Below are 27606 nucleotides of genomic sequence, written 5' to 3'. Positions count from 1 at the left end.
TGATTCTTTCATTTTTTTTTTTTTTTGTCATCAAAATGTACCCTATCAAAATAAAGTGCTCTAAAATACTAAACGGAAAAAAAAAACAGTAAAACTCCAACAATAATGAAATTAGAACAATTCTATTCCAACTGTCCATGTTTAATTAAAAAAAAAAAAAAAAAAAGGTGTTTCCAAGAGTAATAGGAACAACATGTACAGTCTGTGATCTAGTTAAGTGTTCACTTAGTGACATACGTCGTCTCATACAACAGAAAGGCTCCACTTAAAAAACAAGAAACCATCCCTGGAATCACCATCCTGTTGTAGTACAGAGGTAAACATCAAACCATGGAAATATGACTTTGAATTAAAGGTTTGGTTTCCAGCATTTATTTTTTATTTTTTTCTCTACGGTAATTTGAATTCAACAGCATTTTAACCCTAAACAAACAGTGTAGGGAGCCGTGGAGTCACGGCCTCAGTTTCCAGCTCGGACGTTTTTTCGGAGGTGTCCTGAGCGTCAAGAGCCCGAAAAGGATTCGTTTGCTCTCAACGAACAATCGCTTCGGTTTCACCCTCTTCGACGTATTCCTATTATGCTGAAGTTCAGTCTGCATTCTGCGATTTATTTGACGTCCTTTTACGAATGCAGCGGTCGTTGAAAGGCAATTATTGTCCTGTTCTTCCTGGGATGTAACGCTGAGGTACAGGCTGTTCAAAAAACAATGCTGGAATATGAAATAAGCAAAAAGAAGAAGAGAAACACTGATGTCAAAAAGGCGATTGATAAGGGAAGAGGTCTGAGGGGTTAGTGGAGTGGTGTTTGACAAAGTCTTCTTGGTGAATGCTGCCAATGATTGTGAGCAGAGTGGTGGACTGCATCTTTTGTTTTTTTTTCGTGAGAGAGAGAGAGAGAGATCAGGATAGGCTGAAGCAGGGGGGGTTGGAGGTGCTTTTGTGGGGGCAAAGTGTACCGCGCCCCCCCCTCGACTCGACCCCTCATCCCCGCTCCTGAGTAGTGCTGGGAGCCGTCGCGTCTCGCATCCCTAAAGCCCCTGGAGTTTAGCTGCACTTGCAGGACTTAACCACCATGTTGGAGAGCTGCTCGACTTTAGGGGAGCGACCCACGTAGTAGAGGATGGTGAGCGGCTCCAGGTCCTGAGGAACGCAGCAGGGCGAGGCGGACGCTTCGGGGTTCAAGGTGTTGTACAGGCTCAGCAGCTACGGCAAGAAAGAGCAGAAGGAGATCAGCGATCATGTTTCTCCCCCCCCCCCGACCCCATAATGGATCCACAACGTTAATGTGTCGTGGGCCCTTAGTCTCACCGAGCTGTGGGTGGTGTCTGCGCTGCGTAGATAAGGACAGGGGCCGGAGCAGAAGTTGGCGTAGTACCCTTCAGGCTGATGGATCCACCTCCAGCCCAGATCCTGCCGGAAGTTAATATATAGTGGTCGTACACAGCAGTTCTCCTCATAATTGCTGCAAAAAGAAGAGAGGACGGAGAGGATTATTACACCCGCTTCATTTCACAGACAATAAGCAATTTTAACAGTTGTATACATTTCTTTTTTTGTTCTCCCTATGGGCCCCGCAGCCAGAGATGAGAGTGAAGTTCAGGAATTCCACTCTTAGGTGTGCCCTTATTTTCCCCTCTTGGAGTCAGCCCAGGTGTCTTTGGTGTTGCTTGTCAGCCTGACAGAGGAAATCCAGAGCTGAGGAGACAGCGTGTAAGAGGAGGTGGCGTTTGCTGGTACCGGGACGGATTCAGACTTGTATTTGGATAATACCTCTGTCATGCTCGTCTAGGTGATTAACAAGCTTATTCTGTGTATTCAGTGCCCCGTGTACTCTTCTTCACTGCCATCTTTTTGAGATGTGAAAGCTGATATCCCCCCCCCCAACCCCCACCCTTTCATATCAAATCTCAAAAACTGAAGTGCAGGTGCAGCCAGAGACATTTAGTCCAAAGCCGCGCAGTACAAATGTGCCTTACTTGAAGCAGTAATTGGTGTCAAGTGCCCGCTTACGCCTGCGGGAGGAGGACTGGGCATCCAGCCGGTGGGGGGGCAGCATCATGAGGATGAGATGGGGGTAGAGCTGCTCCTTCTGTTTTTTCGCACGGCTCAGATCGTCATAGTCCGCTTCCATACCTGCAGGAGACACTCACTTAAGTCTGCAGGGTACCAAGGAGAAACTGCAGATTTATTGTCAATTGTAAAGATGTCTTCAAGAGCTGACTTCAGCGGAAGCACATCTTCACTCTAATCAGTGTAGTCAGCTGTAACTTTTACAGGAGGATACTGTAATATCCAGGAAGGGCTTCACTCATTTTTGGCTCGCTTTTTTCTCCCTTCTCCTTATTCAACAACCGGTCTCTAGCTTCCTCCTTTCCTCCGTTCTCCCCCCTGGGCCTGCGTCTGCTCATCCAATCTGCCCCTGATAGCTAAAGCAGTGGATATCTCGGGAGAGATACTGCTGCTGGATTAGTACGCCCCTCTTTAATTCGGGGCCAAGCGTCTGAGCGCCGTGGCAGCACATTCCTTGCGGCCGAGCCAGTCGGGAGTGTTCCCAGGGCCGAGGGCCCGGGGGCCCCGGTGCTAAGTGAGATACCAGATCGATTGTATTCCCATGCTCTGTGTCTCTCTCTCTCTCTCTCTCTCTCTCTCCACATCCTAGAAAGGAAACCCATTATCTTACCAACAAGACCTCAATAGGTAATGCTGCTGGAGGAACATGTTGATGGAAAGGAACTTTTTTTTTAGACCTCATGATAAGGACCGTGTTGTGGATGTTATTGTGTTATAACCACTAACCAGAATGTCATTCATCGTAGGAACCGCTGCACTAGACTAGAACATACCCTGCACTAGACTAGAACACACCGCTGCACTAGACTAGAACATACCCTGCACTAGACTAGAACACACCGCTGCACTAGACTAGAACATACCTGCACTAGACTAGAACATACCGCTGCACTAGACTAGAACACACCGCTGCACTAGACTAGAACATACCGCTGCACTAGACTAGAACATACCGCTGCACTAGACTAGAACATACCCCTGCACTAGACTAGAACATACCGCTGCACTAGGCTAGAACACATACCATGCACTAGACTAGAACATACCTGCACTAGACTAGAACATACCCTGCACTAGACTAGAACACACCGCTGCACTAGACTAGAACATACCCTGCACTAGACTAGAACATACCCCTGCACTAGACTAGAACACACCGCTGCACTAGATTAGAACATACCTGCACTAGACTAGAACATACCGCTGCACTAGACTAGAACACACCGCTGCACTAGACTAGAACATACCCTGCACTAGACTAGAACAAACCGCTGCACCAGACTAGAACATACCCTGCATTAGTCTAGAACATACCGCTGCACTAGACTAGAACATACCGCTGCACCAGACTAGAACATACCCTGCACTAGACTAGAACATACCCTGCATTAGTCTAGAACATACCCTGCACTAGACTAGAACATACCCTGCACTAGACTAGAACATACCCTGCACTAGACTAGAACATACCCCTGCACTAGACTAGAACATACCGCTGCACTAGACTAGAACATACCGCTGCACTAGACTAGAACATACCCTGCACTAGACTAGAACATACCGCTGCACTAGACTAGAACATACCGCTGCACTAGACTAGAACATACCGCTGCACTAGACTAGAACATACCCTGCACTAGACTAGAACATACCGCTGCACTAGGCTAGAACACATACCCTGCACTAGACTAGAACATACCTGCACTAGACTAGAACATACCCTGCACTAGACTAGAACACACCGCTGCACTAGACTAGAACATACCCTGCACTAGACTAGAACATACCCTGCACTAGACTAGAACATACCCTGCACTAGACTAGAACATACCGCTGCACTAGACTAGAACACACCCTGCACTAGACTAGAACACACCCTGCACTAGACTAGAACATACCCTGCACTAGACTAAAACATACCCTGCATTAGTCTAGAACATACCGCTGCACTAGACTAGAACATACCCTGCACTAGACTAGAACATACCGCTGCACTAGACTAGAACATACCGCTGCACTAGGCTAGAACACATACCCTGCACTAGACTAGAACATACCTGCACTAGACTAGAACATACCCTGCACTAGACTAGAACACACCGCTGCACTAGACTAGAACATACCCTGCACTAGACTAGAACATACCCTGCACTAGACTAGAACATACCCTGCACTAGACTAGAACATACCGCTGCACTAGACTAAAACATACCCTGCACTAGACTAGAACATACCCTGCACTAGACTAGAACATACCCTGCACTAGACTAAAACATACCCTGCATTAGTCTAGAACATACCGCTGCACTAGACTAGAACATACCCTGCACTAGACTAGAACATACCGCTGCACTAGACTAGAACATACCGCTGCACTAGACTAGAACATACCCTGCACTAGACTAGAACATACCGCTGCACTAGGCTAGAACACATACCCTGCACTAGACTAGAACATACCTGCACTAGACTAGAACATACCCTGCACTAGACTAGAACACACCGCTGCACTAGACTAGAACATACCCTGCACTAGACTAGAACATACCCTGCACTAGACTAGAACATACCCTGCACTAGACTAGAACATACCGCTGCACTAGACTAGAACACACCCTGCACTAGACTAGAACACACCCTGCACTAGACTAGAACATACCGCTGCACTAGACTAGAACATACCCTGCACTAGACTAGAACATACCCTGCACTAGACTAGAACACACCCTGCACTAGACTAGAACATACCGCTGCACTAGACTAGAACATACCCTGCACTAGACTAGAACATACCCTGCACTAGACTAGAACATACCGCTGCACTAGACTAGAACACACCCTGCACTAGACTAGAACACACCCTGCACTAGACTAGAACATACCGCTGCACTAGACTAGAACATACCCTGCACTAGACTAGAACACACCCTGCACTAGACTAGAACACACCCTGCACTAGACTAGAACATACCCTGCACTAGACTAGAACATACCCTGCACTAGACTAGAACATACCCTGCACTAGACTAAAACATACCCTGCATTAGTCTAGAACATACCGCTGCACTAGACTAGAACATACCCCTGCACAATAAGAGATGATATAAACGCCTCAGATAGCTTTTATTTGGCAATAAATGCAATGAAACAAAAGGCCTAATTAAGAAAAAATACTCTGAAAACAGACAAATTAGAGCTTAATCTAAAATATTTATACTTTTATCAAATCCTCTGTAAAGTAAAGTTTAGAGTTAATCTCTGCCCACACCAGACAGCGTCTTATATCGGACCTATATAGAGAGTTCTGTAGGTCCTTTAACAACCAATGCATGCCATTTGCCACTTTTAATATGATAAATAATACCTCATATTTAGATGTAAGTTTGACATTTTATAAAACATCTGACAAACTTCTTGAATAAACCGGTCCTGAGATCCATTTATGCAAATCATTCTAAAAGCAGCACTGCCTCAACAGCGCTATGCTAACATCATCTAACATGCGATGCCTCTCTGGAACATTAGACAAGTCAAATAAATCAAACGGACGTTAAATGTTATCTACCTCTTGACCAATAATATAAACTGGCAGAACATTTGTTTCACCGTGAGAGATGAAAAGCAGAGAGGAATCCAGTCCAGATACCAACTTAACGACCACAGCCTGCTCACATAGGACTCTCTGAAATGCTTGAGACCTTCTCAACGGGCGAGATTGAGACTGAGCTGTGCTCTTAAAATGGGAAAAAAATCGAATCGGAGTTCAATACTCAAAGAGTTTTTGATTCCTGATTTTACTAAATGTGATGGAAACGAATCCCGGAGAGAGATATTAAAAGGAAAAGCTAAGAATCATGACTCAGCTATCACTATCTATTCAACTGTAACCATTACCATTGTTGATTTTTGTGGTACCCCTTTTATTCATATTATAATATTCCTCACGTAGGTTTAAATATATGTATGTGATTGCCAGTATTGTTTTCAACACCTTCCTGATACCTAGTTTTAAATGTGAACAACAAAGGCTGCTGATGCAAATCCAAACCCATCTGAATTTCTTTCACACCGTCGACGTATTAAATGCAGCCTCACCTTTGAACTTGACCTCGAGCACCTCGTTGGCGTTCTCGATAATGTCGCCGTTCGGCCTGAACGTGTGGCAGGGACAATGTACGCTGATCTCCAGGCCGAGGTTGGTCTCTGAGGAGGAAACGAGAGGCGGAGGGATGTGAGGAGCAGACATTTTACCCCCTCGGGCCGTTATCCTTCATTTTGAATGAGCCCGTGCTTTTTGGCAGGATATGCATTGAGGTGCGATGCGAGGGAAAAATCGGGGGTGTCCCACTCACGTCTGTACATCAGCCACTCTCTCACTGTCTCTGTGACATCAAAGGAGACCCACTCAGGAGTTCCCTTGGTCAGGACGTTCTTGCCCCCGATGTAGCGCTGTTTGGCTTTGGGGTCGTCTTTCTGGAGGATCTGCGAGGAAAGATGAAAATGTGACCCAGCTGCATAAACTCTCTTCCTTTCACACACACACACACACACACACACACACACAGAACCAGAGCTGTCTGTCTGAGCCAGACTCTCCAGGATGCCTTGGGCCAAATGTCTACTCTTCATGGAAAAAGTGAGTCCCTGTGTTGATATCCCCATTTTGCAAGTTAATGCCTGCGTGTTACCCTCCTGCCAATGAGAACCTGGCTGTCCTTCACATCAGCGGTTCAAACTTACACTTTAGCTGGGCTCCCTATGCAGTTTCAAGCGGTTCAGAAAAAAAAAAAAAAGCAGGGTTGCCAGGTATACCGGTGGGCATTCGTGTCCTAATTCGCGTTATCGTGTCGAGGCCCCGAATGTACAAACCTGACGATGGAGGAAAATGCAACAGTGTGGTCCAGACATTCCTATCTCCATCAGCACTTCTCTGAACAAAGGTGTTTATCTGCAGTGAGAAATGTGTGTGTTTGGGTGGTGAGCCCCACAGCAGTGCTTTGGATAACCAGGTTCCTGAACATTGTCAGCATCTAATCTGTCTTCCTGTGGGAACGAGGGGCCCGCGTCAGCCCCTCTGCCAATCAAACCCCGGCCTGAAAAGTGTGGGGGCGAGCGAGCAGCTCCGTTTACTCCCCCGGTGGGTGACCCTGCCTCTATCTCCTCCTAGGCCCCTGGAAACGATCCGACGGCCTGACAGTCTGTATTCAGCGCCGGCCAGAGCCTTGCCTCAGAGGCGGTATGCAGTCCGGAGACGCTTGTCTCCCTGGCAGGAAATGTTGGAACCTGATCATTACTCCTAGTGTCTCACGGGAGATTAATGAGGAAACCGAACAAAAAAAAAAAATAAAAAATCCATCCTTGCCACCCCCCACACACAGACATCTAACAGATGCTTGCTTTAACACAAAAGAAATCTCATAAAGACACAAATGCAGGTGTAGATCTAAGAACCCTGTTGAAAGCATAACCCATTTCTTGTTATAACAAGGATGGACAACTGGCTCTGAGATTGACAGCTAAGAAAGAAGAAACTGCTGAATGGAGGGGTTCTTAAAGCTCTTGAATTTGTCCTAACGTAGAATCCATTTGACTGTAAGCACATGGAATAATGATCACATTAAAAAAAAAGAGAGGAGAGAGGCAGTTGGACACCCTAATATAAATGTTTTCCTCTTTCTCGCTGACCTATACGCGGGTCCATCTGAGAGAAATAGAGCACGTAAACCCCGCGCGCTGCTGACAGTGGAAATGAACGGTCGGTTCACACACCTGGTAGAGCTCAATCCTCTGCTCGTTTCTCTTGGCGCCGGCGTTGGGGATCCGCAGGGCTCGAAACTCGGCCCGGAACAAGTTGGAGGAGTTCTTCTCCATGGTGGAGACGTTGAAGCGGAATACCTTGGAGGTGATGCCCTTAGGGCAGTAGGGGAGGTCATCTGCAGGTAAAGGGGAAATGATGACTTAACAGCGGCTTTAATCACGCGTTTAAATACCTCCTTTTAAAAATAGATCAGACTGGAACTCTCATTGTTTTCTTTTTTCAGAATCCGTTTAAACCCTTCTCCATCTGTTACCTCAGAGTGGACATGTTATCAAAGACCATTTTCCACTATTTTCCTTACTGACATGTTTACCTTCTGATTATTGATGAACTTTTTGCAGAGGATTCTCCTCTACGAGTTTATATAGTTTGCAAAGAAGACGCTTTTTAACTATTTCTACTCTATTTCAGAGAGACGTGGGCCATTACCGCGAACCATCTGCTTATACTTTGTGCGGTCCGAGTTAGCAACAAGTTGAAGTCATGAAATGAAAACCAAATGTCCCATGTGGTGGTGGTGGAGCCGGCTGCAGCGGGACGGCAAGCGTGCTCCTCCTCCTCCTCCTCCTCCTCCTCCCCCCACCGGCTCTTGAGCCCAACAGGTGCTCCGAGGGCTCGGCCACAAGCCAAGTGTTCCCTGGAGCTATGGGAACATGTGGACTCGCATGCTGGAGCAGAACAATACCTGAGAAACCGTCTAGGAGGGCGACTCCATCGTGATAGTAACGCCACTAACTGCATGCTTGACAAGCAATAACTTGGTGTATACATGTTATGGGCATGTGGCCTTTAGCAGAATCAGCTAAACAAATGGCCTCATTGTGATTCTACGTAAAAACTTCCTGTTGCATTGAAAACGTTCCCCTTTTTACATCCTAATACCATTGAACAGTTTATTATTTTAACAGGCCAAGCACATGCAGTTTTGAGCAAAACAAGCACAAAGCAAACTTTTTATGGGCTAAATGGAAACAGTCATTTACAGCCAAGCCATTGCTAATTTATTACCACAAGCTTAAACTTTATTACCGAGCCTCAGATTTTGCTGGTGGCTGAAAGGGGGCATTGCAACCTTCAGCTGATTTGCACCTCAAGCTTTTTTTTTTTTGGGGGGGGGGACAAATGGAAACTCAGAAGTTCAGTTGTTTCTGTGTCATGCAAAAGGAACTTGCACATCTCCAAGTATCTGTACTTCATTTGACCCATAATCCTATTTCAGTGTCCTCCCAGTCATTATCTGATATTTCCACAAAGTTGTTTTTTTTTCAACTTTCCCTATTTATAGGTGACCTTTTCAGCATTCATCCCCAGCCAGATATCTGTCCAGTGTTTCCACACAATCTATAAGGAGGAAACCTCAGTAGCCTTTTCCTCCCCTCACTCATTGTTCCGTCCCCCGTCCCCCACCCCTCTGACCCCCCCCCCCAACAGAAGGTGGAAAGCCCCACTTTGAGGAGAGATTTGAAATTCTAATCAAGTCTTTGGTTTCCTTTTGGATGACCTCATTTTTCCTATTGCAATGGTTTTAGGTGGATTTCACATTATGGCTTATTTTTGCCAAGGGTCTGAAAGGTAATTTGTTCCATGTTGGTAAGTGGAGGGGGGGGTTGCTTGCATAATTAACTGAAATACATTCAGCAATTTTCTGACCCCCCACCATTTTCAGATGATAGCTCTTCAGAGTGCCAGGATGCTGACATAAGGTTAACCTGCAAACAATTTTTACCAGCACAGATTTATGTCAATAAGCTTCATTGGGGGTCTTGTTAGCTGTGACTCCAACTCAGAGATGAATGACTTTTAGATTTTGGTGTTAATTAATATACTATTCTAAAAATGGAAGTAAACAAAGTAGATATATTGTAATAGTTCTGATTTAAATCACACACTGTTCTTAGATCAGATTCCAATTAGAGAATTTGGATTTTCTGCAAGCCATTCTCCTTAACACGTCTGCTTTATGGTCACATATAAACAACAAGATGCCCAGTTGATCTCATTTTTGTGTTATTAATTTTAAAAAATGTAGCTTAGATGGGCTCTTAATAATACGTCCTGGAAGTCCTGGTGGACAGACGTTCGAACAGCTCTGTTGTAAAGCTTCCCATGGAGGGCCCCGCCCAGACGCCATCGACCACACCTCTCACCCCGACACATGCTTCCCCCTGCAGTGTCTGGGATCCTCTCCTCTCGTGACAAAGATGAAATAAAAACTCAGGAATCACCTCTCTTTGCCCTTTTGCCCGCAGGATTGTCCGTGATGTCAGTCTCTCCACAGCTTTGTGGAGGTAAACAAAGGAAATAGAAAGCATAAGGCAGCAGGTGCTGGCCAGCTGCTGAGGTGTCTACTAGGTCTCACAGAGGACAATGGAAACGTCTTTGGAACTGTAGTAATTTGAGTGCCCTATTGGTTACAATCAGCATCTGAAATAACAATTGGTTTGCTCTGCGGTTTGATTTTCACATGGAGATTTACACAATTGATATTTAGTTTTAATAATACAGATTTTAAAAAAATGCTGCTTTTGTATCAGAGGAGACTCTCGCATGCTTCAGTACTCTGGCAGGCCACTACAGCAGATGAGATAATGTGACGCAGCTCTGTTCTGAAGTTGAAAAACAACTTTTTGTTCCCACTTGATTAAGGATGAGGAAGCAAAAAAAAAAAAGTTTAAGGCGTGGGAGTTGTGTGTGTGTGTGTGTGTGTGTGTGTGTGTGTGTGTGTGTGTGTGGGGTGGATGGGGGGTGGTGGTGGTGGGGGTGGGGGGGGGGTATTTGGGAACAGGCCAAAGACCTCTGTCTCTGTTTGCTCAGATGACATCATCCTTCTACTATCCCATATATCAGATACCCTGCTGTCCTCAGCGTTAATCCTCATTTTTTTTACTGACCCAACACTGAGTCAACGATTGGCTGCTCGCTCCACTCAGTGTGCAAGGCTTTCTAATTTAAGAGGCAGTGGATTCAAAGAATGTTATCGTGCCAAAGGTCATCATTCTGTTCGTTTTTTTTATCTCATTTCTTCAACAGTATTTTGGTTAATGAAGATATATATAATGTGCCACATTAGCTTTCTGATGCACCAGAAAAGGAAGACCTTACTGCTGCCCAGTCTCAGCTATGCTTCATCCAGCCATAAATGATTTACATTGGTAGTAGTGGCTCATTTAAAGTATGACAGAAAAAAAAGTTTCTGTTTAACTTTTTAACAAGGCTTTTAAAAAAAAAAAGAGCAAAACTTGACTACGTTCCCAAACACTCCCACCTTTCCAAAAAAACGGTGACTGTAAAACTCATTATATTCAGAATGAAAATGAACTACACTGCAAAAATTATCAAGGTGACAGACATTATGTTCCTATGTACGGAAACATGCCCCGCTCTCTTTAGAATTACAGAATGGAAAGGGGAGAGAGCTAATTAATGTATGTTGGCACCTCCGGTTCATTTCCTAATATACTTCTTGGATACGCTGTTTAGTGCAGAAAGTGTTGCCGGTAGTGAGTAAAGTGCACGTCTTGTATTATCAGCTACACTATAGGCCTACAGTGTGAGACCGGTGTGACGTGTCCCGGGCACCTGGCCATCGCTGATCCCACTCCTTAGACCTCTGTTTGTTTTGGGAGCTCTGGCTACCTCTGACCAGAGGATAAACCCCCGAGCTGTGTATTTTGAGTGTCAGAAGCACTTTGTGGGACCTGTGAAATGGATTTGATTCAGGACTTATGCTGGAACCGGCAGAGGCTCTGCTTAGTGTCACAGCACAGCATAAACACCTGTTGATTTCAAAATGGTCACACACACACACACACACACACACACCATGCACTAACTGGCCTCTGAACCGTGAAAAGGCGCACATCTAACTCTTCCTTTATAAAACGGACTTGCTCCGGAGGATCTGCTGCTCAGCCAGCTTCTGTTACTGTTTTTTGGAACAATCAATGGACCGTAGCTTATACAGGAAATACCAATATGGATGAACAAGGGAATTAGATCATCACAGAGAGCTACTCGGCTCCTTGCTACTGGAGAGAAATAGTGGGGAAATAGAAGTGAGAGAGTGCACACACACACACACACACACACACACACACACACACATACTGGATGAAAAATATTGGGAAACTCATGGCCAGAAAATGGAAATGAGGTATTGGAGTTGGCAATAAATACTAGACCTAACTGCCTGAGAATTTTCCCTGCTTAGGAATGTGTCAGACTTAGGCTGGAGTTCCCATGGCTTTGGTGTGAGGTATGTATGAGGAATGGTGCTCATTCCAATTAGACTGTTTACTTTGCCCTCTCCGTTGCGCGCCGCTCCGCTGCTCACAGGCGCGTTTGTGCGTAAAGGCTGCACAGACACGAGTGGACTTAACGCCAGCTGATATTGTTACCTCGCATATAATATATATTTTTTTTATTGAGGCCAGATAGAAGTGTGTAGTCTTGTGAATGCACGTAGATTTTCACGTTTGAGTTTACAAAGGCATTTGGATTACGTTTGGGCATCTGATGTTGGCTGCATGGCGCAATGGCAAAACAAAGCATCGTGCCACTCACAAATAATAACTCCACCCTATGTGTATTAATCACTCACACGTCAACACAACATGTTTGTAGTTTTTGGATGAGTATGAGGAGTCGCAAAAAAAAACACCTGAATAATCAAACTTACTGTTTTCTGGCGGACCATTGATCATGTTGAACTTGTAAATCTCTTTGGCATAGTACTCGGTCTCCGTGTTATCCTGTCCACAACTCTGATGCCGGTCTCTTCCCAGCTCCTCGATGAGCTCCTTGGTGCTGTTATAAAGGGCCAGAACCTGATACGGTACTTGACTTGGACCTGTTGTTTGAGGCGGACTGGTCAGCCGGAGTTTACTGAGAATCTGTCCCCGGACCGCCTCTACTCTCTTTTTCTTGATGTGGTCGATGTCCACAGTGGTGCACGTGGATAGCGACAGAGTCATTGTCACACAATTTAAAAGGAGGAAAAACAGAAGTGCATTTCCCAGATTCATATTTCACTATGTGTTCGCTCACAACCGAGGATTGTCAAGTAAAAGAAGAAGAAGAAGAAGAAGAAGAAGCTCCGATTTGAATAGAATCCCTTTCTCTTTTCATTCAGGTCGTTAGTGAGTCTTGTTCCAGGAGGAATCCCATTTTCTCAAGTGCTATGTCATCTTTGCAAAATGAGCATTTGCATGGGAGCAAATCCGTGCCATTTTGGAAAAAAACTCTCAAATCTTCAATAAGACTCGTTATTCTACTCTTCATTACCCCTTATCTCATGCAAGCACCGCTTATTGCCTTCGTGAGTTTACGGTGCGCCGATCTCTGCACCGCAGCTCAGTTTCTCCAATGCGTTGGGCTCTTTCCATCCACTTGTGCTTCACGGAGTCAGCGAGTCTCTCTTCGCTCCTTCGCTGCAGTCCGGCCTCAAACACACTCCGGCGCTCTCCACTCTCACTCCTACTTTATAGTCACAAGCTGTGACGTTTTTTTTTGTTCGAGGGAGGGGCAGCGAAGCTTTAGCCTTCGTTCGGACAATGAGATCCGTCCTGCTCTGAAATGTGTTTAATTCGACTTTTCATAATATTGTTGTGCTGTCAAAAATAAATACAATGTGCGTTATATTAGGCAGAATGCGATTTCGCAAGAGCAGCTCTCGACTAAAGAAGCAAAGTCACTGGAATGATTTGTCTATGGAATGTTTTTGTTGTTGTCCTCTCTACGGATGAAGAGCACAAATACCATGTATGTTAATGTATAAAAGTGAAGTTAAGTCATGTGATAAGGTGTACTCATTAAGTCCCATCAATGGCGGATCTTTAGCCTGTCTCTGGGTCATTTACTTTTATTTAAGTTCTTGGAAAATATTGACCTCATCCAAAGTAAAGTTTCAGAGGAAAATCAAATGCAGATGGAAGGCCAAAGTTGACAAAGGATACTTAAGGTGCACAGGAGCTCAGCCAGCTGCTGTGATCCACTGGATGCTGCTACTGTTCAGCTTCTCCCCAGCAACACAAAACATGCGTAACAGCGACATCTAACGGACGCAGGGAGGGGGGGTCACTTCAGGTCCCATATGCAGCCTTCCTCAGACTGAAGCTGTATTGTGGATATTGACTCTTCTTATATATGCAGCCTTTGATATGGACTGTGAAGGCCTGAATTAGATGAGATAATGTGACGGGGCTCTACTTGATTGAGTTTGAGGATGAAACAAATGTTAAAGGGCGTGTGAGTTGTGGGAATGATGATGTTTGTTTGGTAAAAAAGCAAACTAGGGCTCTGATTGTTTAGATGACATAATGTTTCCTCTATCCCTCCCTCATGTTTTTACTGGCCCAACCCAACTCTGACTTAATGATCGGTCCGACCATTCACTCAAACTGCATGGCTCTCTGTGTGTGCAAGGCACGAGCGTTCTATTTTTAGGAAATGGGTCAGTCATAAATCAAATGTCATCTTTCGGTTCAGACATCCTTGTCTTTACTTTATTTTTTCATTGTATTTTGCATTTATAACAATAACCCTACTGATCTCAGTCAGAAGCAGCATTAAGCAGTACATGAGTCATCAACACTGTCTGTGTATCGTAGCTTTTTAATTGTTCATTCTTTACTTTGACTGGGACGCCAACTGTCCTTCTGATTGGCGTTACCATGGAGAGCGTTGCCATGTGACGCTTCTTTGATAAACAGGAAGACGCAGGCGCGGCAACCAGCAGCGCGAGGAGGGGAGACATGGAGGACAACTTCCAGCTCGATGTCGGGTCGGTCAAAAATGTAAGTGACTCGTTGGAATTGCAGGAAACGCAGTAGGAACAGGGGCAACTTTAAGTGGTGAGAGCGTTATGTAACGGTGCAGCGAGGCTAATGGGCTAATGGTAGCTAACGGTACTTACTGTTTACGTTAGCTACTAAGCTAACGTAAACCTCAGTATTAGATAGTGAATGAAAGCTATTTAACACATATATATATATATATATATATATATATATATATATATATATGTTACCAGCGAAGAGACATTATCCTACTATTTACCGTTGTTGAGCAGCAGGACGATGTGTCTGTTAGTACAACGTTGTAGCTAGCTAGCTGAGTGGTTAGCACCGCTAGCTAGCTGCATGCACACACAGCTCAATGTGTGTTTAGGTTAGGTTGTGTGGGTTTCAGTGAGGTAGGGCATACTTCACTCCTAGACCTTAGCTAGCATGGACATTTGAGTTTACAGCACTTGAGACAACATGTTTTTACGAATAGCAGAGGTGTTCCCAGAATGTATGCTTGTGTATGTGCTCTCAAACATTAGAATAATTCAGCACCCTGCTTTTGGATTTGCAGTGATGGTCCGTCTGCAGCTCCATTCCCCAAGGAATAGCATACAAATAGTGTTCACATGTTGACTAATGCATATGCAAAACGAACAATGTATGACTTCACAGAATTGGAAGTTGTACAAAAATGGAAAAAGCATGCTAAGCTCCAATCTCGGTTGGTTTATGAAAGTGGAATAATCTGATCTACTTTATTTTGAAGTCCATCCAGACAACATGTGGTGGGCTCATTAGCTGACTGGCACAGTTAAAGCGAAGCGAAACCACAAAGCCTTTGGTAATCATTGGGATTGCCAGCTTCTGGCTTTATGATATCAATTTCCAATTTTAAAACTATGCACATTTCCCAGGTTGCAAAGTCTGGACGAAGAGCTCGCCTCGCAGCAGACCAATCATCTTTTGAAGATTCTCGCTACGTCCGGAAGTCCTCCACATCTGCTTCTATGGGAGAAGTATGTAAACATGGGATAATAGATGCTCGGATTGAGTTGCATGTTATAATTCCACCTCACGATAATCTTCATCAATATCGATTTTTGGTTTTGTCTCGTACATGAATCGCAGGAGGACGACGAGGTAGGGAGCATGAAAAAGAAAGCGGTGACTTTGCATGGCTTCTGCTGCTAATGTTCCACACATCAACTTTACATCATTCACAATAGTCTTAGCTATTCACAAACGCTGGTCCTTTACCATGTGTGTGTGTGTGTGTGTGTGTGTGTGTGTGTGTGTTGGATCTGATGTACTCGCATGAGATGTTCTTGAAGCGCACAAGCTCTGAAACCCTTTTTAAACTTTAGAGCACAACGCTTTGTAATTGTCCTCTTGTAAACTGTCTAATTGGAAAAACAAGCAGATTACATCACTAAGATCCACACGACTCTACCAACAATTTTCATAAATCCTCTCCTTATACTGCCTACTGGCCTCAGCAGACCTGTTGTCGTAAAGCCTTCTCGGTGACGTCTGTCTCTTAAAACATGTTGGGAATTAATGATGCTAGATTTAGACTAAATATAGAGCAAACGTATATGAGATAAAGCAAATCAGAAGTGACAGTTGAAATCTATAAAACGATTTCACTCCGCTGTCGTTGGCATTTATGGAATCGGGGGCACATTCCCAAAGCAAAACATTCCAGCAATGCTTTCGCTTTAGGCTAATCTTCCCAAATTAGGCCAATTTCCCTAATGTATGAGCCGGTATTCTCGCGCCCTTTCTGACCTGCTGTGCACATGCAATACATTTTTCCAGAGTGTCGTGCGACCGGGTGGATTATTTGGAGTCTTCGTTTATCAACCCTGGCCTCTTCTCCCTAAAATACCCAACTGATTGGTCACATTCCTGACATCCTTCTAAACAAAGACTCATTTGCTTTTATTGGCTCACAGGGTTTGGCCACCGCAAGTCCCCCAGACACCATCGGAGGATCCTGAATTAGAAACTACGAGAGCTAAGCTAATTGCCTTCACAGCTATAACTATTTCACTACAACTGTGAGCTTCATATTTGGTCATGAGGAATTCGCGGCACAGATTTGTTTAGTTTCTCATGACACTTATGCTCCTCTCCTCCCATTTTTTTTTTTTAATAGAGTGAAATAACTGTCACAGGACGTATTTATTACACCCAAAGACACTTGACCCTACTATCTTGTCTTTTCATGAGAATCGTTCATTTTAAGAAATACCAAACATTGAACGTCAGACTGATTTCACATCACTCGAAGCGATTTTTTTCAATCTCGCTTAAAAATGTCTCAATTGTCATTATTCTAATCCCCTTTGTTCTTAATACAGAGACAGTTACTAATTACACCAAGTTGAGGGAGCTTGTTCAGCCTCGGCTCTCTCGATTAATGGTAATATACAGCAGAGCAGAGTAGCTCCCCCTCCCTCCAGCCCTGCTTAATGGTGACATTCAGATTTATAAATGGCTTTGGTGAAGGAACCAGCCATGAAAGATTATTTCCTCTTTCATCATAAACGAAAGAAATTCTTCACGAGCACTTTGTCCTCTGCAGACCCAATTTAGTAATGAGAAATGTTGTGCCTTTTTTTTTCTTCTTTTTTTTCCCCCTAATTCATTTGTCTAGTGCCCACCCTCTTGTGCTCTGAGGAATTCATTCATTCAAGTGCTGGTCTCAGGGTCCCGGTCTCAGGATCGAGACGCGTTCTCCGTTTTACTATTCTCAGAATCAAAGAACGAGAGGGAGAGGGTCATTTCTTTTTCCCCCCCTGTCGATCTATTTTAGGGTCTGACTTTCAGGCCCGGGCAGTTCCCACACTCTGCTCCATATGTGCTGCGAATGGACGGTATTGAAAACTACAATAATAAACAAAACAATGGAGTGCATATAGACGACTGTGCTGCACATGCCAGGCATGTGTTTACCGTAAAGGGAGCTTTAGAGGTGAACCGTGGTTTAACTGATCCCCCAGACCTTAAGTGGGACAATTAAACATTAATGCTGAGTGAAACGGTTTGCTTATTGTGTTGTGGTAGACTCATTTTGTACTTACGCAATATGGCCCATTCGCCACGATTTCAAACAAATATTGATGTAACACATAAGCCCTATAATTATGAGGGCTTATTATGATGACTTTGTGCAAGTTTTAAAGCTCAAACTTGCACAAAGATGATATTTGTATGGTCTATGTTCCAAGAATAAAGCCTAATAACAGTCAGATTGTTGCCATATTATGATTATGATTTCCTCCCATTCTGTTTGCACATTATTATTTTTTTTTTGTCAGGGTCCTCCTCCTAAACCGGCCCGGCGGCAGGGTGGCTGGGCAGAGGAAAGCTCCGGCTCTGGTTCTGCCAAGTACGTACACGCTCAACTTTTCCCTCCCTTCTGCTGCGGCCGCGCTGAAGGCGGAGACGGCGAGCCGCGGTCTCGGGTTATGCGTTATTAATGAACTCTCATGCTGTTGAATGAGCTTATTTATCAGTGCATATTTGGCACTCGGGGCTGTGAATCAACAAGGTTAGGGGGAGCCTGTCTGAGCGGGCAACTCTCCATTCGTCTTCATCTGGGAGCGAGGCGGTAATTGACATGGTTAATGCATCAGCCACAGGAGGGCACTGTTAGTCAGCTAGCCACTTCATCACGGGGGGTTCAAGCCACTTAATCAACCCCTTACCACTGCAGTCTGCTCTTTACAGAGGGAGCACAACACGGAGAATTTGTGAAATATTCGGAACAGATGGAAGGTGTTTGCCAAAAAAGCACGGTCTACAAGCTAACGCATCTAAATACTGTTCATGACTTGAACATGTAGACGTTTTGCTGTGGTGTGTTACCACCTCTCTCGTTGTTATCTTCCTCTTGCCTGCCACTGTGCGTTTTTTATTCCGTCTCAGTGGAGGTGAGAGCATAACAGATGCATCGAAGTGAACAGGCTGAGTCAATTGTGCTTATTTGCGTAGTTTACCGCACCGTTAGTGCAAAGCAGGGAAAACTCTGTGGATATTTCTTTTCTCGCAGAAGGTCAGCGCGTCGCTTCTCTGCTTTTTTTTTTTTTTTTAAACGTAACCCCGGCTTGATTCCCGGTCTCGAAGCGATTGAAATACAGGAGGTGTAAAAGGGGTTTTGCGTGCGCATTGATCCTCTCTGAAACAAAGTAAGTAATGGTCCCCCCTGGAACCGGCAAGGACTTTTCCCTTCAATGTCACCCCTCATGCTCAATCACCGCCGCCCTCCTCCCACTAATCCCAGCGCAGAAATCCCGGGATTTGTCGATCTATCACTTCTAATTGACACTAAATGATCTGTCAGTTTATTGATGAACCTTTGAAACCAGGTTGTCACAATATATTTTATCCCTAACAACTTTTTCCAGACAGTTTTACCATGTCTATCGCTTTGCCTTACATGAGTCTTAATCAAGGGGCCTGTAATGTGTCTTAAGTGTCGCCACCCCCCGCCCCCCCCCCTCCCCCCCCAGACAGGACACAGTCCAAGGGCAGCCAGGTAGGCTCCCTCAGCTCCTCTCTGCCCCGGCTGGTCGGGCTCTAGTAGCTTCCAGGCTGTTGGTCCACACTCACACAGCATGTCTGTCAGCTCAGAACTAGCCAACGGTGTTTTATTCCACCTACTCAAAGTCTTTCCTTTTTTATTTTGCGTCTCCCCTTGAAAATAAAATTTCCGATGCAATTAACAAAATGCATGCTAACTGAGATGTCTGGACAGATTGATGACATTTGATGTGTGACACTCAAAGGTGCGTTATCTGGGGGTTTTTTTTTTTGGTGCAAGTGTTATTTTTTTTCAGTTTGTTTGCCTGAATCAGTTTTATTTATATAACCCAAAGTCCCAAATCAAATTAGCCTTGAAGGCTTTTCAGTCTGTACAGCAAACTCCCCGCAGAAAATCCCTTTTTTAATAGAAGAGGAGAAAGTTACTTGTGTGAATACCGAGGGATCCCTCTTATGTTTAACTGAACGTAGGGGTTGGAGTCTACAGCTGTTTTAATGTAGACGCTTCTATTTACTTTTCGTCTACCTTTCTAGTCTCTACTGCTTCACTGTTGTAGGAGTTCCTGTACACTGACATTAGTGTGCAGTGATTTTAATCCCAACATTGGTATTATGATATGCACATCTTTCACATGTAATAGTGTGAATTCATCTAAATTCAGTCAATACGGCAAGAAATCAAGATTGCAGATCAACTTGATTTTGGGACGGCATGAACAGGATGAAAAAGACTGTTGCTGTTCTGGGTGTATTGTTTATACCAGTAGGGGGCACTACTCAACCAGGAGAACTAGTAAAAGCATTTTGCATCAGGAAAAAAAAAAAGATTAAAAGCTACTAATAAAACTACATTAAATCTGATTCCTTTCTTATGTGATATGAGGATTGATAAGGTGAAATACTTCTCAGCTAACTATGAAGTTCTTCTATGTCTGGTGTGCTTGCTACCTTTTTTTCTTAAAACAGATTGTGAAATGCTAAAAATACTGCGTTGAGGCAGAGAAAGTGTCAAAAGGCAGTGTTTTTGGTGGTTCTGGCGTCGCTCTGTTCAAGCTGAGCTGTGTAAACGGAGAGAAGTCTGAAATAGAGGTATGAACCAGCAGGAGACGAGACGACAGAGAGGAGAAGACACAACTACTGTAGACCCCACTGTGTCTGGTATAACACGACTACTATCATTAGATACAGATAGAAAGGATGTAGCCATCAAAAATACACATACATATACATATATATGTGTATATGAGAGACATCTTTGAGAGTTGTGCTTACCATTCATCTGAATATAGGAAAAATGTGATCTAAGTGTGTTTTTTTTCTAATGATTGAACGTGTTTCTGCTGTTTTATGCAGATCTTCAAGAAGACCTGCAGCTGAAGACCTGGAAGAGTAAGTTTACTCAGCCTTTACATCCATATTGCCTTGTCCTCCTGCAGCTGTTGGTTTGAATTCACTGCCGGTTACATTTGTGAGCGTACGGATGAAAATAGGTCAGTTTAAATGTTTGTCCCCTTTGCAAGTGAAAATGGAAACGGCGGCGTATTTTCAGATTGTCCTTGGTTGCAACTAATCCTTGCCTTCCAAGAACAATCACTTAACATGATTTAAAAAAAAAACAAAAAAAAAAACAGCGTGACTGAGTTGTCATCACTTTTATTGCTGTTAGGAGCCAAGTTTTCCTGTTATTCTCTTTTTTTCTCCTCCCTCCCCCCCCCCCACCCTCCTTCACATCATTCTGTGACTAGAATAGACATCATGAGGAGAGGCAGGTAGAGGACGAAGCCGTCGATGTTTTTCCTCAGCGTAGCGGTTGGAGCCCGACTGGCTGCAGTGAGACGGAGGCTTCGTGTGTAAAGTTATCAGAAACATCCCCCGTGTTGTGCTTCTGTCACTGCCGCCTCGTCTCAGTGATACTTATTCAGCTCCAGCTGTTTGTTTTTTTTTTAAACCCTCGAGGTGATCTCGTCTAAGGCTGGTCACCCCAGACAGCACAGCGACGTCTCATAAGCACCGGCAGTCTCTTTAGGCAGAGACGGCCGCTCAGAAGTCCAGTCAGACCGTAGTGGACCGAGCGAGTGTCCTGAGCACCGTGACAAGAGAGACGAGACAAAGAAAAGTAACCCGGCAGCTCGACTCGCTGTGATGACCTCACCGTTTGGGCTGCGTTCTGAAAAGCATGAAGTAGTTCTTACTCTCACACTCACCTGTTTCTACAGCCGCCGCCTGCGACCACAAACTCCCCAGGGATCAGATGATGAAGGAGGTAAGAGCACCCCTCACTATTCCCCCCCCCCTTACACTCTGTGTCTCTCCTCACGGGCAAAGAGGAGCCCTCTGGTGCCCCCCCCCCCCCCCCCCCGGCACATTCATCCTCTGGAAGTAGAGCAGATAAGCAGGCGGTCAGATCATCGCTTTTCACTGATGCTCACAGCATATTTCTCCTTGAATCCAGCATGGAGTCGTATGTTTAAACTCTGCCTCTGCGTTCATCCGTTTTGACCGGCGTTACTAGCGGTGACTATGCTCATTAAATAAAGTTAGATCTATAGGTGATGGAGAATATTGTGGCAGGATTTAAGTGTGTGTCCGTCCCCCCCCCCCCCCCCCCTTCACCATGGTTAGCCACACACATGCTCACAAAGTGTCAGGGTGAATACAGATCTAGCGGTGGCCGAGTCACCTGAGGGCCCAACTCTGCGCAGCACAAACAATGTCAGAACTGAGGGGGGGGGGGGTTCAGCTAAACTCTGCCTGGAATAATTGTTCTATTTTGTGGCGCAAGGCAGCCGGGGAAATGGGATCAAATTGCCTTCGTAAAGATAGGTTAGCAGCGTGAAATGCTTAGTTGACGATGCTGAAGGACACATCAGTTTCTCTTTGACATTCATGAAAAAAATAAACAAATGCTATATTGTTTCAAACCCTATAAATCTACAGATCATAACGCTGTCCAGCATGTTTCTAAATTCAGAGTATTGCAATACACAATAATAATAATTATAATAATTAGGATAAAAATGGTCAAATGTCATTTTAGTGTTTATTGAGAACTGTGAACTAGGATAAAGAGTTGGTTAAATTATTCAAATATGCTGATGTAGCAAACTAATATTTAATTATTGATCAGCTCTAAAGTAAATGTTGCATCTTTTTTATGCATTTCAGAGTCTCTGAAGTGTTTTTTTGTCAAAAATGGGAAAATTACCATTTAAAAAAAAAAGTACAATTGTATTTTAAAACACTCAAATAAAATTCAAATGTCTTGATGAATGTCACACATTCACTGCAGGTTTTGAGGTACGGTAAACATTTCATAGTACTGTACATATCTATTACGTTACACACACACACACACACACACACATATATTTGTCTGTCACTGTCGAGTATGCGCTGGCCTCAAACGGCCAGTTAATTGAAGAGTCCAGAGGTTTGGTTCTCTTGCAGTTAAGGCCGCCGGAAAGATTATTACTCTGTGGAGGGAGACCTCTTAATACAGAGCCGGAGGCAGGGGCAGTGGAAATTACAGTGCTGAGGGTTAGTGAGATAGCCCCTGCGATCTTGATTATGTCCCCTACCCTTATCCCTTATGTCCACTGGCTACGAGCACAGAGAGGGAGAGAGGGAGAGAGGGAGAGAGGGAGAGAAAGAGAGGGAGAGAGAGAGAGAGAGGGAGAGAGGTCCCCTGCTCCCATCCTCCCATCAGCCTCCTGCTGGTCACTTTAAAATAGCACCAGTATGGGGAAAAACACTCATCAGTTTCATCTGTCGCTGTCTTACTCTCAGCCGGTGATGTGTTGAATATTGTCCCATAAGCCTTTCAAATGGACCCTGTACCCAGGTAATCATTTTGACTGGACCCTCGCGTAGATCACCTGCTCTCCAAAGTCACTGCCTGCCGGGGCAGTATGTCCACATTCAACAGCAAATTATCCCCTTTTGATATTTACACGCTTCAGCGAGAAAGCAGGACGCCACCGTAATAAGGGGCCAGACAAAAGCCACCTCGGTGCATGTCCGGCCGAGGGAAGGAAGCGAGCGTAGGTAACGCGCCGCGCTGAGGAGACACGGCTCCTCCTGATGGAGCTGCCCTTTTGCGTCAGACGAAAACCACCGGCTTGTTTGCGGCTGCTCTGAATGCCCCCGCTTGACCTCCAGTAATGGGTTTGAATTTGAAGCTCATTTAAAAATGTTGTTTCTTCTTTCACTTAATAATAGACTTTGCATATAGACAACATAAGCCTCCGTGCTTCACATTGAACTCTCGCGGAGTGTGGTAATAGTGCATTACTGGGCTGAAATGAAAAAGGCGCGGGTGCGGACGGACGGACGGACGACCCGGGAAGCTGTTTGCAAAGAGCCGGACGGCAAGGCTTTTTGATGTCATTGCACTAAGACCATTAAATTTGATTGGGGGTCCAGGGGGGATGGATTCTGCTGAACGCTGTGCTTTGTAAATGAGAGGACAAAGTGTCACCGGGGCCTCATGAATATGAAATACCCGCGCCCGCATTTATTTGGATATCAGAAACACAGATGAATCTTGTCAGCGGCTAAACGAGCTTGGCATTTTTAATTTGGTTTAATTAAAAAAAAGAGAAAGAAATAAGTTATCAACAGAGTGTGAGCTTTTTTTTTTTTTTTTTAAATCGACTGAAAGTTGATTGGTTAGGTTTTGTAGAAATAAAAAAGTGAAAGTCTCCATAACTTTTCTAGAGAACTGAAATAGTTTTCCATCAAAGATCGATGTTTCTTCAACTTTTATTTTCCGGAGTTATTTTGAGGGAATGACACAGATGCCGAGATAGTTCCTCACATCAGATGCACACTTCCATCTCCTCACCTCTATTTAGCTCCTCTATTGACTTTCCCCTCAGGGCGCAGCACTGTGGTTAGAGATTACCGACAACCCTCTGTGCAGTCCAGCTCTCTCCTTTTCCTCTCAGCATCTGTCTCTCTCTCTCTCTCTCTCTCTCTCTCTCTCTCTCTCTCTCTCTCTCTCTCTCTCTCTCTCTCTCTCTCTCTCTCTCTCTCTCTCTTTCTTCCGGTCTCTATCTGTGTTTCTCTCTCACTGTCAACTCTCGGCTGTCGACCTAATAACGATGCTCAGCCCCCCCCCCCCCCCCCCCCCCCCCCCCCCCGAAAGCAACTTGTCTATCGATACAAAAATGTCTACTGCTGACATGATTGACAGTTTGTCCTCATTGATTGTTGTGTACATTCTTCCTATGTAGTTTCCTTGAAATGATAAATATCATCTCACAATAATGGACTTAATGGAACTTCTTTGAACACATTTCAATCACTCTATTCATGAATTATTGATAATTTAGCCTAATTGCATCCTTTCTATAGCCTTAATTATGCTTCTTTTTTTTTTTTTAAATTTCCCTGCTCCCAACAAATGTCCGTCTGAAAAAATGCTGTGAAAGTTTCCCCCTGTCCTTCTTGGGAGCGGAGCCATCCTCTGTCCTGTTGCGTTTTGCCAATTAAAGTGGGTTCCCACTGTTTGGAGCAGCGGGTCGGCGGCTCCTGGCACCGCAGCTCTGCCAGGCCGCGCTGTGACTTCCGACCCCACACAGATGGGCCTGCGAGCGAACGCTCCAGCACATGGCTGGATGCCGCCCCAGTCGGAGTGGCAGAGTGGACACGGAGGTCGGCCCTACCGGCCGCCGCGGGGTCCTCGGGGTGGGCGGCGCTGACAGGGCCCAAATGCTAAGGTAGCAGGGGGTGCTTTCTGGGGAGCCCCTGGCTAGCGCCCCTCTCACAGCACGAAGAGCTGCCGCCTCGCCTCCTGAATATTCATGGCCGCATGGCTGTTGTGACAGGGCAGCTCTTATGAGAATGTAACTAGAGAGAGAGGAGGGGGGGGGGGGGGGGGGGCCCACACATACCCATATTCAAACAAAGATGTCGCAGCCGTACACTGGGGAGTTTCTGCATGTTTCATGAATGATTCTGTCATTTGGCTGCCAATCAGATTTTCTCATCATGTTTTGACACTTTAAAAAAAAAAAAAAAAAAAATGTATTAATCGTTTGTAAAAATAAATAAAGTTGCGGTCTCTGGTCTTCAGATATTCCAGTGATTCCAGACCTCGACGAAGTGCAGGAAGAAGATCTAACGATGCAAGTCGCAGCTCCACCAAGGTAGTGACGCCTTCGACTTTTAGAAGTTCATCCTTTTATGTATATACACACACACACACACACACACACACACACACACACACACACACACACACACACACACACACACAGCCCGTCCTCAGATCCATACGTGACAGTTAACCTCTGTCCATGCACAGGACGCTAGATCAGTAGCCTGCTCTGGTGACTTTGATGGTTACCTGTCCGCCCCCCGTCCCCCACACACACACACACACACACACACACACACACACACACACACACACACTCGTGCCGTTGCAGAGTGTCTTACTTTATCGGGCAGAAATGGAGAAATAACAGTTGGGTGTGATTTATGCAACTCTGTTACCGGGGTCTCTACTACCAGGGCCTTTTGATTTACAGGGCAGTGAGAGACACGCCGACATGTGTCGAATATGTAGCGAGGCTATGACAGCGGTGGAGGTTATTAGGCTGGGGCTCGCTCTCTGTGCGAGATAATATCCACATTGAACTCATTGCGGGGGCAATGTAGCGTGTAATGTGCAGTAAGTAGGACTGGCATGCACTGCTAGGCCCCGGCCACTTTGAGAGCCCCCCCCCCCCACTTAATTCCAACCCACAGATAAGCAGCTGGGTTTCAATTTGAAGCGTTTACCACTTGGCAACCATGTCCTGCTCTCTGTGGTCTTCGCTTGAAGTCTTCAAACTTCTACAAAGCCACTTCTTACACTTGGTTTTTGCAGTTTGCATGTCAGCGTGAAAGCACTTACGTTTTTCTGCGACGCGTTGAAAGGCGTCGTCCGTTGTGGTTCTCCCGCGTATCGGATGCCTACTCTGACTCTCTGTGATCCCGTTAGCATCCAGGTGAACCGGGTCATGACCTACAGAGATCTGGACAACGATCTGAAGTATTATTCTGCGTTCCAGACCTTAGTAAGTCAAGTACATTTCATTTTAGCGTCTCTTCTCGTCAAAAAGCGGCCCATTTTGATTCCATAACCAACGACGGCTCTGTTTGTGCAAGCTAAGTGAATTTGGCTGCGATCTTTCTGCAGGATGGAGAGATTGACTTGAAGCTGCTCACCAAGGTTTTGGCACCAGAACAGGAGGTGAAGGAGGTGAGTGAGTTTTTTTTTTTTTTTTAGTAAATGTAGCTTGTGAGCTCCCAGCGAAGGCCCGTCCAGCTGTTTCTGGAGCACCAGGGGAGGTTACCACTCTGTCTCCCAGGTAATCAAGATTTATGATGTGTACATTAACACCCTCTGCTCTACCCCGTTCTCCTCTCTTTGCTCCCCCTGTCCCCCATGCTCTGTTTCTTGGTACGTCTCCCCTCTGCCTCCCTAATTCCCCCCCCCCTCATCTGCTACGCAGGATGATGTGAGCTGGGACTGGGATCATCTGTTTACAGAGGTGTCCTCAGAGCTGCTGATGGAATGGGATCAAGGAGAGAGTGAGGAGCAGGCCGCATTGCCTGTAACATGAGGTGGAGCTTTGCACTGTGACTTTAAATGGCTCAAGGGAGACTTGGGTGAATGTCTGTTACACAGAAGGGCCAGCGACTTCAGTTCTAGTAACTTTAATTACTATTTCTTATCCAGAATGTATATATTTTAAAGTGTAAAAACAGTGTTTCTTGTATTTTTTTTAAATAAAGTTCACGGCGCAGTGAATAGTGCGGTGTGTGTGGTTTTTTTGTGTTTTTTTTTAAAATTCACCCTTATTTGTTTGTGAGTTTTAAACTTAAACAAACTGACTTTGTGTGAAAAGCTTCTCTTGAAAAAGCCGTCACAGATCCAGATGCCCTTCCTGTACGGAGCGGCATTATCAACGGCCTCATACAAGTCCAAGGTTGATAATCAGCTAAGCTGAAATCCACTTGATTGTGTTCAAATTAACATTCCTCATTAAAGCCTACAACCTTATTGTTATTGACTCTGCATTGACTTTATCTTCCAGGTCTTCGATAGGAGCAACCCCTTCTTCACTATTATCTCAAATGCATTGAACAGAGTTCCTATTGACACCTGGGGGATTAGCATACATTATACCTTTTTTACTGGATAAAGAGGAATGGATGTAAGTCGGGAACAAGCTGGTGTCAGGTGTGTGTGTGTGTGTGTGTGTGTGTGTGTGTGTGTGTGTGTGTGTGTGTGTGTGTGTGTGTGTGTGTGTGTGTGTGTGTGTGTGTGTGTGTGTGTGTGTGTGTGCTCTTCAAAGTGATGGAACACAAATTCCTTTACGACAATGTGATAAC

General features: G+C 44.9%; 2 protein-coding genes across 2 annotated transcripts; one reads left to right on the top strand and one right to left on the bottom strand.

The window, feature by feature from the left end:
• Positions 1–106: 106 nt before the first annotated feature.
• tgfb3 (transforming growth factor, beta 3) lies at positions 107–13330 on the bottom strand. Its single transcript, XM_068722337.1, is given in 8 exon segments — positions 107–1203; positions 1309–1462; positions 1977–2133; positions 6166–6273; positions 6423–6552; positions 7840–8003; positions 12567–12887; positions 12890–13330. Coding segments are annotated over 8 exon segments (1203 nt in total). The 5' UTR covers positions 12900–13330; the 3' UTR covers positions 107–1044.
• A 1271-nt stretch (positions 13331–14601) lies between these two features.
• LOC137880806 (Intraflagellar transport protein 43 homolog) lies at positions 14602–27022 on the top strand. Its single transcript, XM_068722336.1, has 9 exons — positions 14602–14682; positions 15588–15689; positions 17997–18067; positions 20575–20610; positions 21438–21484; positions 25298–25370; positions 26210–26285; positions 26408–26470; positions 26724–27022. Exons 1-9 carry the CDS (start codon positions 14641–14643, stop codon positions 26832–26834), a joined length of 621 nt encoding a protein of 206 aa, XP_068578437.1. The 5' UTR covers positions 14602–14640; the 3' UTR covers positions 26835–27022.
• Positions 27023–27606: the final 584 nt, after the last annotated feature.

This window comes from Cebidichthys violaceus, unplaced genomic scaffold (assembly GCF_023349555.1).
Source record: "Cebidichthys violaceus isolate CVI_PGR_0920_01 unplaced genomic scaffold, fCebVio1.0.p SCAF_296, whole genome shotgun sequence".
NCBI classification, from domain to species: Eukaryota; Metazoa; Chordata; class Actinopteri; order Perciformes; family Stichaeidae; genus Cebidichthys; species Cebidichthys violaceus.
This window is presented reverse-complemented; position numbering and strand designations above follow the sequence as displayed.